Source organism: Apaloderma vittatum, unplaced genomic scaffold (genome assembly GCF_000703405.1).
Source record: "Apaloderma vittatum isolate BGI_N311 unplaced genomic scaffold, ASM70340v1 scaffold13992, whole genome shotgun sequence".
Lineage (NCBI taxonomy): Eukaryota > Metazoa > Chordata > Aves > Trogoniformes > Trogonidae > Apaloderma > Apaloderma vittatum.
Genome location: NW_009704284.1, coordinates 37,751 through 53,150, shown reverse-complemented (window position 1 = coordinate 53,150; position 15,400 = coordinate 37,751). Strand labels below are relative to the sequence as shown.

Below are 15,400 nucleotides of genomic sequence, written 5' to 3'. Positions count from 1 at the left end.
TGTGCATGGTGGAGCCTTTTTTTTCCAAAATAAGTTAGAAATATTGATTTAGAAGCCTTCCGTATTTAGAGAACCAGGGTATTAGAATCAAGGTCACTTTGTTTGGGAGGGCTGAGAGGGCAACAGTTGCTTGAAGGAAATGCTAGCTGAGTGTTACTCCTCAGAAAATGTTGACCTTGTGTGAACAGGTCTGTACTCGTTGCTTCTGCATTGTTCCTCTCCGGGGATGGTTATGAACCAGGAGCCTCAACAATGTATGTTCTGCGTTACTCTTGCATATGTAGCTAGAAGGCTGAAGGGGAAATGAAAAAATCCATGTAGGTGCCTAAGCGATAGCGTTATCGGCTTTCTGATTTTTCGTTGGAATCTTTTGTTATATGTTCTCTAACAGTTTTGATTGATGTATGCTGAAGAGTAAAATGAGTCGAAATTGGGCAGCCCCGCACTCCCCTTAATTTCAGGCAGTAGTTCATATACTTTTATCAAAAGGCTTACTTACATATGAAATTTTACTCAGCAAACTTTGTAGATACATTGAAGTGTCTCCTGAAGTTTTTCGTATTTTCATACTGTGTGAAAATCTTTTAAAATAAAATGAAGATGGTGCTTATTAAAACCTAACAATTTTCCCATTCCTTCTAATCTTTCAGAATTACATATACAGAGAATTTGATAAGTCAAGTCTGCTGCCTTTGACCAGAATTTGTATTTTTAGTTACCGTGGTATTCCTGAAATCCTTATTACCTAGTTTTAAAGTGTTACTGCGTGGAAGTTGAGATGCTTTGTAAAGGGAAATATTTATTCAGCAAAATTGGGGTAGCTTAAGACTGCATCTGCCTTTACAGTAACAGTTTCCTCTACTATACCAAGGATTTTTGTCAGCATTTCTGAGATAAAACACTGTAGTTTAAAAAGTTTCTAGCAAGGTATATATAACATATCTGATTTCTTAATGTGAATATTCCTGTCGCTATTAAATGGGAGCTTCCTCAAAAGTTATTTGCAGAATATGCCCCTAGATCTTACTTATTTATTTACTTTGTGTATGTTATTGCTTGAGAGAAAGATGTTTTAAAATGTGAGGAGAGCTGTCATTCAGTTGTGATCCAGTGACAGTGAAGTGAAAAGGAAGATCCCTGTTCTTTTCGGCATTGCTTCTATTTTTTTGTCCTATGACTAAAAATGACGAGTTTATGGAAGATAAAGTTTAAACAGGACTACTGCTGCTGATCTTTTACTTACGTAACTTCATTTCAGCTTAAGAAATAGTTAGGATGAGTAAGTTGCTTCCTTCAGAACGAGAAGCAGGTATGTACGCTGGAAAATGCACTTAGAGCTCTGCAGTTTTCTCATTTGTACCTTCAGGAGAAAAGCTGCGTCGTTAAAGTGCAGGATAGGTTTCCCAGTGAGTGATACCCTGATAAAAAGGAGTTTTGCAAAAACTTCCCAACCGCTTACAGAAGTTATTACAGAAAATTGGATATGCACTATGCCTGATTAAACATATTCCCACATACATATTTACTCCGAAAGCTAAAGCCCTTCCGAAGTTCACTTTGCTTGATTAAGACCCATGGAGATCTCATAAACTAATTGATACGTGTTTCTAACATAGCAATATGGTTAACGGTTCAGCTCTGTTTAAGAAATGAAAAATGATGCTACACCCGATGGAAATTTTGGGAAACAGCCAAAGCGTAGTCACCAAATTTATAATTTTGTTTGAACACTGGGGGTAAATAATGCTAGTCTTTAGGGCAGTGTCACTTTCTGGTAATTTTCCCTCAAAATTTTCTAAGATGATTTATGAACTGAATAGAAAATAGAAAAGCAAAACATCTTTGGCATCTATTTGATAGGTTTAGAGATTCCGTTAGCTACTTGTGCTGCATTTTCAGTGTTGGAAAGGAAGAGCAAACTGCACAAAAGATGTACCAAATTGTCCTTTAGATGTCACGTGCACAGATTTTAATTTTTCTTCCTTTTGCTTTTTTTTTTTGTTATTGCAAATTTCTTTTGACTGGTCTTTGTTTCTAATAACGTTAAGTCCACTTTTCCCTTGTTTTTAAACTAAAGCATTGACAACGCATAGGTGTGTGCCTTTTCACCAGGCAGAAATCAGCGACTAATGGGTATTAATCCCATGTATTGATCCCGCAGTCCTGCGGCAGCTGAGGTGGTGATCCAGCAAGCTCTGGATTTCTTGCCTGCATCTCCAACTCCTCTAGATGCTGTTTCTCTTCCTGAGAGCCCCACCAGGGCTTAGAAACCATCAAACGCAGATGCAACAGCCCAGTTGGTGCTTCTGATAGCTTCAGCAGAGAAATGGAAGAGAAGTACCTGTCTGTACGCAGAAAGACTGTTTTGTTCCAGAGAGTTGAGGTCACTTCTCATGAGGCTAGAGGAGAGCCCGATAGTAAATATTTTTTAATATAAAGTAAAGAGGGCTTAAAGAGTCCTTCCTCTTTCACATTTTGTCTGAGTGCAGATTAAATGCTCTTGGTTTTCCTGGGGTGGGAAACGGTGAAGGCAATCTCCCTGGTAGACCAAAATCAGTTTCCTAGATTTATTTAGTATTTGCAAATCAAGGCAACTGGCTGTATTTGAAGGATTATGAGGTTTTGTACTTCACCTCTTAACTCTTTTTTCCTTCTTTAACTACTTATCCTGTGCTGTGTCTGTGCATGCAGGATTAGGAAAAGTTTATTTGTGAAAACAACCGTTTTATTTTTGTAGCTTCTATTAGCGCAGTTGGAAGGTATAAAAATTGGAAAATTGAATGACATTCATGAGGCTTATGTGTATTGAAAAGGAATGCAGAATGGATGCATCTAGCACTTTAGAATTAAGGGCTTGTTTATAAAATATTTTTTATGTAGTGAAATATTCATCTGCTGCATCTGACAAACAACTCAGCATACAAAAATACTCACAAGTCAGGATGCATTGTTTACATATTTTAATTTGGTTTATGTATTTTAATTTGGTTTATATGCATTGCCTCTGTGACAGAATATTGCTCCTACGTCATGGGCGTTATTTCATCCTTTACATTTGTACATATTTAAACACCATACATTCTAGCTTTAACAAGCAAATGAAATATATTTATTTCAATATTCAAATATCCATTAGTTTTTTGTCACTTCTAATCATATTTTACTGTCATGAAGATTTAGGATTGCTGGAAACGAGAAAGAGTCCGAGAAGCGTTCAGTGTACGCTGTCAAGGCTTTTTTTCATTCCAAACTGTCCCATGATGATTTTTAAAGACTTTTTTTTCTCGTTGATGCTTTCCTTTGATGTTCCTTAGGGATAGCTGAAATGTTTGGACTCTGTAGTCTGAAAATACACAGTGTGTAGCCTTTTATTGGAATCCGTGATATTAGTACTTTAAGAAGATCAGCTGCAAAATATAATGAATCTATCTGTGTAGTACTTTTCATCCTGAAGGGATTCCAAAGTTCTGTACCAAATTTAAGGACTAGATGCTCATAGAGCATACTAATCTGTAACACAGGAATGGAAGAAAAGGTGTGCTTACGTTAAGGCTCATATTTATTCTTCTGCTAGAGATAACCTGCACACTTATACAGGATCTGCATTTGCATACCTCAGAGTTAATTGCTAAATTAGAAATTCTATGCAGGCATTAATATCTGATGAATAGCAAGTAATTATATTTTAGTAATGCCTGAGAAAACTGGGATTCCCAGCCCTGAGAATTATGAAGGATAAAGCTCTAAAACTGAAGGGATCAGAGATAACTCCTTTCAGGAGGCCACCCGGTCCAACCTCTTAAAGCAGGGCTGGTTACGAGGCCAGACATTACACTTGGGCCCAGGATTTTTCGGCAGGCTTCCTGCAACCCCCTGTCTTGTGCGCTGGCTAGGGAGGCTGTTACCACTCAGTGCCCTCGCCGAGCATCTTCTACAGCTTATTGAGCCACACCAGTAGTCTGTGCTACCCGCCGGTTCTCATGGCAGTGCCCTGCCTGGATATGCGTGTGTGTGCGTGTGAACACACCGCATCCCACTCCTTCACATCCCTGGGTTCAAACAGGGTTAGAAATAGCGGTATAACTACTGCGAAATAGTGCTGACGTAAGGGAAATGGTTGAGTCTTGCTGCTGTAAACACTGGTTTAGCTTACTAGAGCATTTTGCTTGACTCCTCTGCCTCGTAATGCTGTTTGTGTCTTAAAGGAGTTATGGTCAAAGAAATGCAGTCTGTATGTGGACGTACTGTCTGTATGTACAGGTACTTCAGTAAGTTGGGTGTGATTCTGAGTTCATACGTCACCTGTTAGCGGTGGTGAAATTAGTAGGGCTTTGCATTGTTTCCTGTGGGAAATGAGGGCAAGTTAGGTCATTTCTGTCAGATTTTATGTATTTCGGTTAGTGAAATGGAACTGAGCTTTTGAAATCTGATGACTGGGGTTTGACAGCACGATATCAAATATCCTTTTGCCAGATACAGATATCAGTTAACATAAGAATTATGTTGTGTTTTTCCCTCTTTTTCTTTCCCTGTGACCTGAAGAGGGTGGAAGGGGTAAAGAGCACAGAAATGTGACACAGCTGTGTACATGATTCTTGAAGCTTTGTAGTTAATAAGTATATCTAAAATTATACCAAAGTTTTACCAAAACATTTATTCAAAAAATTTCATCAGCGTATTTTTGAAAAGCTGTGACTGCCACATATTTCAAATAATAAAAAAGCAAACTGCAATGAGTGCAAGGAGGTTGCGTAGCAGTTAGTGTGTGAATCCTGGTTTTTATGAATGAATGACTGAAACTGCCTGCCATAACACTGTGACTAATATAGGGATTTTAGTTATTACACTGTAATTAGGTTATATATTCTTTTAAACATGAGGTCAGTGCTTTGCTTGTTACTCTTCAGTTGACTGAATTTACACATCCTGTCTGATAGGTCACATTATCATTACACTGCCACTAAACTATTTACATAGATGTTATTTTAGGATGAATCCAACTTGAGAAGGCTGCTTTCTCAGAAGCAATATTACATATTACAAAGGATGGTGCCAGTCCTTGTATCCAATATCAGAAACATTAATATAATAAAAGATTATGGTTCTGGTACAGGTTTTATGAATGCAATTTCACCTGGAATTATATTCTAAATGGAATTTGTTACAGTAAGATTAATTTGAAAGAACTAGCTATCTTAAATACAGATTTTACTGCATTTTTATGTACCTTATTATTTGGTGTATGAGTTGAATATGAGTCTTGTTTGAAAAAAATACAGGGTGTAACTTGAATGTGCTGCTAGGGTTAAATTTTAGCTCCTGCTCAAAATCTCAGCGAATAATCTGTGCAGGCGGTGGCAGAAGCCGTGTTACCAGCCCTTGCCCTGCCTGCAGGCTGGTGTGGGGCTGTGTGGGGGCAGAGTGTCGTGGGCATCCCACACTTGGAGGGCCACCTGTGGCCTCTTGCCTGTGACAGAGCACTTGGTCTCTTAGTGTTGCAGAAGCTGCGCAGTGCTATGACTAAACTTCCCATCAATGAGGTCTCCCTTCCTTCTTGAAACTGTCTTTTATATATTTTGAAGTAACCCAAATACTTGGGCTCAGTTGAAGTTCTTTGTGTATACCCTGCCTTCTGAGCCAACTTGGGTTTTTTGATTATTGATCTCTTTGGTTTTCTGAAGTCTTAGGACGTGGTAGCACAAACTGTCACCCTCCTTGCCCTGTCCAGCTGTTGGCAGCTGGAAGGAGGTCACGCCAACAGCTGGTGATAGAGAGCTCTGATGGTTGTGCATGAGAGGTGGACCTCAAGGGTGTCTCCCCCCAGGAAGGCAGTGGGAGCCCGTCTGCTTGAGCTGCTTAAAATGAAGTTGGATAAACCAGAAAGTACTGCTGGGAACAATCCCTCGAGAACAAGGCATGATGCTCTGTCACCCGTGGGGTTTCTATTCAATCTCAAATTTTTGTGACCTATATTGCAACATGACCTTTCCTCTTTTTCCTTTTTTTTTTGTTAATGTGTGTATGTGTCTGTATCATCTTAATGGGGTTTTTTGTTTCTTCAGAAAGATGCAAATGACTTTTCTTGAAACTTCCTATTTAACACCAGCAGTTCCCCTTCGTATAAGATTTACTTCTCTTCTAAAGGCACACATATTTTTCTCACATTTTCCTGTTTCATTTGGAAAGCTGACTGTTCTCCGAGTTCCTACCATTACATGTGAAAGAAATTGTGTAGATATAAAATAGATAAAATTTAGAAGAAAATTCTGTTGTGGCATACATACCCCTGGCAATTTAAGGAACCTTACGTTAACATTCATAGTTGTCTGCCTGCAGGGAAAGTATTAGAGTGGAGGGATTCAGAATTCTTGGAACTTACTTCTTGGCCTTTCCATTTTTTTCAATATGTTCAATAAGTAAAACTGTAGCTTGCCCATTCTTCAGTTTTAACTCAGGCATGTGTCTATCTCCCCCAACATATCTATGAATAGTTACTAATTCCATACATTCCTTTGTTTGGCATCTAGCTTAAAGAAATATTTAGAGTATTGGGTAATTTTAAAACAAAACTTGTGTGTGTCTACTATTTGTCGGTTTTTTACTTGTATGCCCCTTCTTTGGCTTTAAGTAAGCCCTGTAGGCTTTAAAATTGAAGGATTAAAAAATAACAATAGCAAATAAAAAGCATAATTTTATTTTCAGTGTTGCTAGGTACCTCATTCTGTGAACCTCATTTATTATTTCCCAGATAGCCATGGGCATACCGGGGACTCACTGAAGGAATGAACAGGAAATATGAAAACTGTGGTTATCCTCTAAAATCCAAATTAAACAGGCTATTATCTTTAATGCTTTTATGTCATTTCTCTCTATTCTCTAGGTCCCATCCTATCCCAGGCTACTTGTATTTGCTACAGTTCTGTAGTTAACAACTGTAATGAGAAGAGGAGGATTTAAATGTAATTTACGTGTTCCCCTTGAAACTCAGGTGTATCCTATGAGCAAGAAAAGAGTGTGTGGTACAGCGTACTCGTTACTGCAGGGCATCTGCACCCATAGGACCACCTGGTCCAGCGTCGGTTCAGGTCACTGGAAAGAGCCCACTGGCTGCCGGCGGCCTTGAGGATAAGGGTGTGTGACACGAGATCGGGCAGAAAGAGGAGCGAGAGATACTCCGCTCCCGACTGTAGCCGCTCTGCACGCACACTGTGTGGGGAGAGGGGCTGGGACCCCGTTCTGCCTGCTTGGGGAGAGTGTTGGGAGGAGTTTGGGGGATAGGTGGCTGGCAGGCAGCTTGGGATCAGACTCGGGAGGTGCAACCTCTTAATTTACATCTAATTTCCCCCGTACAAACTGAGTAGAGGCTGAAAAGATTGTCCATTTCTCTAAGTGGTTATGAGATATCAACTGGAGAGATTTTGCTTTTTTTCTTCTCTCTCTGCTATTCCTCAATTTCCTTTGATTATGCTTAGGGGCTATCTATTCCTTCAAAGTTTGAAAACTTTAAGAACAACAAGATTTTTCTAACTACTCTTTCAGTGGCTGCCCTTTCCATTCCTTCTTTTCTAGAATGATTGGCCCCCTGTAAGTGGGAGTTCTAATGATTATTAAGGGTTAAGGTGAAACTACAAATTAATTAGACAGTGCGTTTTTATATTTGTATTTATTTAAAATGTTTGTTTTGGAATTTTAAAGTAGTTTAAGCAGAGGAAAATCTGTATATGCCTCTGTAGCTGGGTACATCTGTATTTGTATACCTGGAGTTCTTAAGTAACAGTGGAATGAAAAGGAACTCTGTGCAGAATTTACCCAAAATTGGATTAGAATTTTTGATGTACTGCCTAGATACTGGAAATTAATTTGCTGAGTTCAAAAAGGAATTAATCGCCTTTCAGTTTAGTCTCAGAATAATTTCATTGCAAATTAAACCTATGAGTATTCACTCATAAATATATCTGGCACTATCACTTGCTTAGAAGCAAGCACTGTCCATACTGATTTTGTTTACTATTCATAATGGTTCTGCAGACTTTCTTGTTAAATTCAGCTTTTCATAAATCTCTCGTAAGTTTTAAAAATATGAAACTACAGAAGTAGATAAAGCTTACGTAGGCCTGGAGGAAACAGTAGGCTTAATTTTGCTCACAGTGACCTCAATAAAAGCAATATTTGTTGTTTCCTGCGCTCTCTTTTTCTGCTGTCGCTATGAAAAACACTTGATTTATATTGTTATAGCATCTTCTAGGCCCCAGCATGGACTGTGGCAATGTGGAGCTCTACAAAGAAATAACAAACTCTCTAGGATTTTAAGGTCATTTTGTCTTTTGGATTGAAAGGCTTTTGCACAAGAGCTTTCCTTCCCTATTGTGTCTAACCAAAGGTCTCAAACCATTTTGACCCCCTTTCTCCATGGATATTAATAATATAAAATAAGTTTAACATAATAATTGTGTGTATATATATATATATAGTAGTGGTTGACTAAATACTCCTCATCTCACTGACATGTTCTCAATTCTCACAGTGTTTTATTAAACGGTGTTCTGTTCTTCTGATACTACATTATTTCCTTAGAAACCATGGTAGATGCTCATCCTCTTGGTGGTAAGACAGTCAGGAGATGGAAAGATAATTCATTCCTAGAAGAAGGAACTCAACAATTTTATGGTGAAAAGATACCAATTTTTTTTCCTTAAACCACATCCTTCTCGTGTTATTATTGAGTATTAATGTACTGTCATCATATGTGCATTGGAATGGATAAGCCAAGGAAACACAAGTGAAGGGCTTTCAACTGCTGAGAAACGATGTAGGTGCATCAGCAGAAAGTGTCCCTGTGCATGGAAGCAGATAAATGTGCTGAATCTGTGCTTACGAGGTTGTAGATTTTCAGAGTTGTCTTCAAGCCCTTGTTGCGATATGTGAGAGTCAGTGTTCACATCCTGCTTACCACTGTAGGTGTGGTATGATATTAACTTGCCAAGAAATGGACTTCTTAAACTATGAGCAAGTTAAGAAAGTAATAGCCTGTTTGTACAAAAAGAAGCGAGAAACACCATGAAATCCAGTAATAAATTTGTTCTGTTACTCCGATTTAGATGAGTAGTTGGAAAAAAAGGACCTCAGAGAAAATAAATTCAGATATTAAACACTAACCCTGGTGTTCCAGAACTGCACGATGATAGAAATTGTTCTGTGTGGTGAAAACGCTAAAAAGTCTTCTGGGATCTCCAATGGAGGAAACACCAATTTACCTCGTTCTCTCTCAGATCCAGAGATCTAATGCCTTCATTTCCTCCTTTTTCTTTACTCCTTTACATTAATGTTGGGCATTTTGTCTGTGGTGTGGAGAGGAATTAATTTTAGTATTTTGATTCTGAAACCTTCTCTGGCTCTGATGATTCCTCACAGTGCTGGGCACAGATTCCTGAGGCTACGTGGCAAAAAGCACTGAAATCTTTCTTGCTGTTCTAATTGTAAGTGCATGTGTACGTGTATTAAAACTCCCACTTAGCAGTCCCACCGGCTGAAAGAGCAGGGAGGCTGCATTGGTGTTTCACCTCTAGCAGAGACATTGCTAGAGAAGTGTGAGACACTCAAACTGCTGTTGCCCATATTCTGTCTGTTCTGTGAATAAATAGGTTGTCAATCCAGCACTTCAAACAAGCACTTTCTTCTTTAACCTAGCTCTTTGACGTTTTCCATTAAGCATACTGTAATAGAAATGATGAGTAGAATTTCTCTACACACCAGGAATAGCAGCAACCTGTCTGCTTATCGTGAAAGGCCCTTTTCTCTGCTGTGACGGGGCGCTTCACGCTGTGGCAGATTGCTTCTTAAGGTTAGATGTTGATAGCCCTTCCCTCTGTGACTGCCTTACTCTTTGACGACCTTGCCCTGGGAGTGAATGCGTAGGACAGCCAGGAGGTGACACGCTGCTCGGTGTGAGCTTGGGCTGCAGAATGAAAGCCAGCTCTCACGAAGCTCTCAGTATTAGGATACACTTTGTGCAGTTGCGACTTTCAAGCAGAGACCGTGTGTCCAGCTGTGAGCGCTGAGCTTTTGCTGAGGCTCCCACAGCTCCTCGCTCGGGCACTTTGCAACCTTGTCCAGCGACAAAACCAGTTGCAGGACATCAGAGCCTGTTAAGCGCGTGCAAATACTGTTTGGGCAGAGGACGTTCGTCGGTACTAATCACTGCAAACATGCACTTGCAGATTTTTTGGAAGAAAACTTGTAAGGAATAGTTCATAATGGAGCTCTGTGGTCTAGCTGGTCAACAGCCTGTTAGAACAAATTTTAATCTACCAGACTGTAATATTAGATACGTATTCTTGAAAGCATAAATAGAAATGCATATATGAACACATACATGTATGGAAACATGCATAACCTTGCAAAATGTCTAAAAAGTTTTCCCTTACTTAAAGCTATTTTGAAAGTTAATACATCATTAATTTAATAGATCTTTTGAGGAAGACAATATTGTCCAAGTACCTGGATGTTCTTGTAGGCTACTGCTGGGTTTTTTTCCCCCTTCCTTCTGATATTTATGTTACAGAAACACAAAGTCTGTCTTTGCAAGGCCAAAGTTAAATAAACTCTGTAAGAGGTAGCGTAGTGTTTCCTAGCAACATCATGTCTGTACCAGTGATGCTGCTTCTCTCTTTAAGCTCATCGCAGTCATGTCCATTAATCTCCAGCTGCACATAAAACTTTCCCGAGATTTTGCTGTCTCCCTACTGTTCATGTTTTCATCTTGCTCGTATGCTGCAAAGCAAACTGCTTCAGTGATTTAATTCTCTTCAGTGCCTCAGTATAAAGCCAAACGTGTGTGTATATTCACAATTACTATTTGTTTTTCATTTAAAACAAATAAATCGTCCTGCAGTGTGATGCCTCCCCTTAGACATTATTGCAGTCATTTAGACAACCTGACGAAAGAGATAAAACAAATGCCGTGGAAATATATTACCTGTGCTGCAAAAGTAGGTACAGTTTCTTATAGCTGAGATATATAATACCAAAATTACCTTAAAATTAAATGAAAGGGGTGCTGTAATATTTATTTTTTTTTAATACACAACAGCATTGAAATAAAACTTCTAGGGCTTGTTTCTCTGTGCTGATAGCTTTAAGTATAAAATGAACTGGGTGGTCTTGGCCCGGTTTACTGCAGTCTGGCTGATAGGTTGCCCATTAATTGCTTGGTGCTCTTAAAATACCTGGGGAAGGGAGCGGAGTGTACTTATCAGTCACAGTTTGGGGTCACAGTGGCAAAGGACTAACGCAGCCCCTTGGCGAGCCCTGAGCGGGCTGCGGCAGGTCCCTGCAGATCTTGGTGCTCACAATGTCCCATCGGGGCTGGTGGAGGGAGAAATGAGAAAGCAGGAGTCTCTGTGACCTGTTCTGAGATTACATTTTCTGACCAACAGCAACGAGATGAGTGGGATGGCAGTGTTAGGCTGTTTTTCCAGCCCGAATAAGAAAGCTGGTGAACGATAGGGATCCCACATCTGTTGTCAGTGCGGCAACAGAGCCTTCCTCTCCTGCTTAGGCTAAGGAAAAGGTGCTATGAGAGGAGTCTCAAATCTTCTGTCACCTCCGCAGACAAATGCACAAGCTTGTGTGGATTGAGTGTTGATGGATTTGATTGTCTATACCAAGGCTGGAATTCAGTTTTCTTACATTTTTTCATAACGACTATTCAGTAAGATACAGTAGTGCCTCCTGACACTCATTTACTTTGGGGAAAAAGCAGTCGAAGTATTCTCTTAGCCATGAGCATTTTGTTAGAACATAAAAGCACCTTAGGTAATTAATATTTGTGTTCCTAGTTCAGCTCTCACTATACAGTAAGTCTCACCATGTCCATGGTTAATTCAAAACATACATACTTTCCAGAAAGCGTGAAATGTTACATAGCAATGTAAGTCCACTTAGTGTTAAATATGTAGGTCTTTTAAAATGCCTGTTAAAAAAAAATAGTTTTGAAACTATTTGTTTAAACTTTGTGTTCAGAGAAGCTCTGGAGAATTATGCAACGCACAACATAAAAGGCACTCTGAACGTTGACGTACTTGTTGAAGAAGACATTTTCCCTTGTGTGTGTGTATGCACATATGTGTGTGTATGCACATATGTGTGTATGTACACATATGTATGTCTATACACATAGGTACAGTGGGAAAAACAAGAGGCTGTGATCTTTTGGCAACAGACAGTAATTTCTGTCAGCTCAAGATCTGAACCTTTGCAGGGTTCTTAAAACACATATTATGGCTGATGGTAGGACTCCTCCTGCCTTGTGGCTTGAATTAAATCCCCATTTCTCTGAGGCGTCCCCTCTCTTTACCCTTCTCCTCCTCCTCCTCCACCCCAGGGCAGTGACTGGGCGCCAGGAGAACCGTTTGTCCCACGGGCAGGAACGAGCCTTTTTGTCTGCACAGTGATGCCGGCAGGGGTCTGCGTGGCAGAGCGAGCGCCTGTGGCTTGTACTCACCTTCTCCGTTTCTTCACCCAGATGGCTGCCCCGACCTGTGCAATGGCAACGGGAGGTGCACGCTGGGTCAGAACAGCTGGCAGTGCGTCTGCCAGACCGGCTGGAGGGGGCCTGGATGCAACGTTGCCATGGAAACCGCCTGCGCCGATAACAAGGATAATGAGGGAGGTGAGCAAAAAGTCTTTCGGTTCCCAGTCCCCGAAGAACAGAGGGTTGCACGTGCTGGCTTCATGAGCCTTCGGAAAGGCTTCGGCTGAGTCGTTGGCGAGGGTTGGTATTGTGCTTCTTTTGACCAAATGAGACCAAGTGAACTGTGGTCTCGGGGATGGACATGGGCCCACAACGGCCGCCTCGGGAGCGGGGGGCCGGCTCAGTGCACCCCTCCTTCTGCCGAAGCCCACGGTGGAGAAAGGGGCCCGGCAGACGGGAAAGTTTTCCTGCAGACTCCTGACGCGTGTGAACTGCAAAACCATTTCCCGCGGCTGTGAGCGCATGCGAAGCAGCGAGTTGAGCAGAATGTTTAGCAAGATTTTGTCCCTCTGTGCTGGAGGGCAGGGTCACGCTGTCGTGTCCACGCCCCACCTGAGCGGTTGTCACTTGCTGTCGCAGCGCACCGAGCACATACCTGGCTTTAAAGGGCTGAGGGAGGTGCATGAACACTCATACACAGTCAGGCTCTGATATCCCCGTTCAGTTTTCCTTCTCCTTTATCAGGCATATCCCGATCAAATATAGAATTTGTGTTCCGTGTTTACCTTCAAAGATAGCCTTAGTTTATCTCATTTTGTAAGGCGTTCCATGGTTTATTAGGCTATGCTGGGCTGAAAGCACTTCTGAGAAGTTGTGCAATATAAATAGGATCACCTACTCTCTCTCTTTCATTTGAAGTAGCTTTCTTATTCCTTTCATTACAATGTCTTTAGTAAGTCACGTAGATTCTTTTTCACGTGCTTCTGCTCTTCATTCAAATTCAAACATCAGACACAGCTTTATTCCTCGAGACTCCTTTGCTTTTCCTTGGCCAATAATTAATCTAAAGAGCATATCTGTTATTTACTGATTAATATATATTTTACTCATGATACTTCTTAAAACTGCAAGGAAGCATTTGGCTTATTTAAATGGCTGCTTCTAAGGTAAAATTGTTACTGAGTGTTTTAATTTTATGTAAGTTTTTAGGGTATAGAAATTGTGCCGAAATGAGGAACAGGTATATTTGGTTTTGATTACATTATATTAACCACATCTGAATATCATCCACTAGTTTTAATCTGTAAATCTGCAGTGAGTTCCTTGGTTTCACATGTGATCAGTGCTTGCAGAAATATTTTAAAAGTGCTAGAGCTGACTTAATATCAGAAAACCGAAACGTGCTTTATAGCTGTTACTGAGTTGTAAAGATCAGAATCTGACAGATCACAGTAGCTGGCATTTAACTGTACAACAAAACCATCTATATGTGTGTTAATGCATGGTGTAAGAAACTAAAAGGTAACCTGTTTAAGCTTGCAATTTTTGCAGGCTTTGAAGATTATAAAGGAAAATTTGAAAATGCGTGTATCATCAAAACAAGGGGTGAGTTTGGAAAATATTATTAGAAATGCAAGAACTAGACATTTATTTATCTATCCAAGACAATATTCTATACTTGTAAAACACAACAGGCAAACAGGGTAGAAAATGACCACTTAGACCTTTCAGCTGTTCATCCCAATTTAAAATTGCAGAATTCTAGAACTTAGGTCATGGAAGGCAAATTAGTAGTTCCTTTAAGTCAAAGTATACCTAGAATAAATCCGCCATACAAGAGACCTATAATATTAATCAGCATTACTGTGCAAGGCGCATGGTTTCTGATTACCAGAGTCCCACCTGACAGAAAACTGGTTGGTCTAGCGGAAGGCTGGAAAGATTAAGGGAATGACTCTGCAGACGTTCTCAGCACTTGCAGGCTGAAGTTTGGTTTTTTTCAGGAGGCTAGAGAGGTTCCTGCTCATCACTGCTTGTAGGAATCACAGACTGTCAGGGGTTGGAAGGGACCACGAAACATCGTCTAGTCCAGGCCCCCTGCCAGAGCAGGATCACCCACAGTAGGTCACACAGGAACGCGTCCAGGCGGGTTTGAATGTCTCCAGAGAAGGAGACTCCACAACCTCCCTGGGCAGCCTGGGCCAGGGCTCTGTCACCCTCACAGGGAAAAAGTTTTTTCTAATATTTTTTGTGGAACCTCCTGTGTTCCAGCTTGTACCCACTGCCCCTTGTCCTGTCACTGGACATCGCTGAAAAGAGCCTGATTCTGTCCTCCTGACACTCCCCCTTGACATATTTATAAACATTTATGAGAATGTAGATGGTTTGAAAATCTGTGTCTCTGTTCCAAGGTCCAAACAACCTGAAAAGCCCATTTAATCCACTCATTTTCATGTAGGGATCTTACAATGAATGCAGAAATGAATCTCTTGTCTCCTGACCCTTCACTCAGTACTTGAACCTGATCATTCCTCATCCTTAATAAGTTCCTATACAGTTTTTCTGTAAGGGAGCTTAGGGTACGTTTGACACCTGTTCCTCCACGTACTTGCAAGGTACTCCTGAAACACCGACCAGACGAGCCCTTTGGTGCTGCCAGACTGTGGTTTGCAGGTGGCAGAGACTGAGAGTTACCCACAGGCTGTGGGTGATTTTTGCTGTTCCACTTTGCTCGATGGTATTTTGAGTTTCAGATTTCTTTGAGATATGTGCTCTGTAAGGAAAAAGACTTTGTCATTCCCATCAGTTTCTCGAATTGCAAGTCACAAGAGCTACAGCAGAACTCAAACGTGAATATAGCGTTAATCACGTAATACTTTGTATCTTAGAGTGCGGTTCTGCCCTTGCCTTAAGCTATGCTCATTTTCA

At 40.6% G+C, this 15,400-nt stretch overlaps 1 protein-coding gene across 1 annotated transcript in view; it reads left to right on the top strand.

Annotated features, from left to right (window-relative positions):
* Window positions 1–15,400, top strand: part of LOC104270598 (teneurin-2-like) — a gene marked incomplete at both ends in the record, with an annotated part of 98,576 nt that overhangs the window by 46,894 nt on the left and 36,282 nt on the right. The window contains 1 exon segment of the mRNA XM_009865004.1: window positions 12,524–12,670. Coding sequence (XP_009863306.1) covers window positions 12,524–12,670 — 147 coding nt within the window.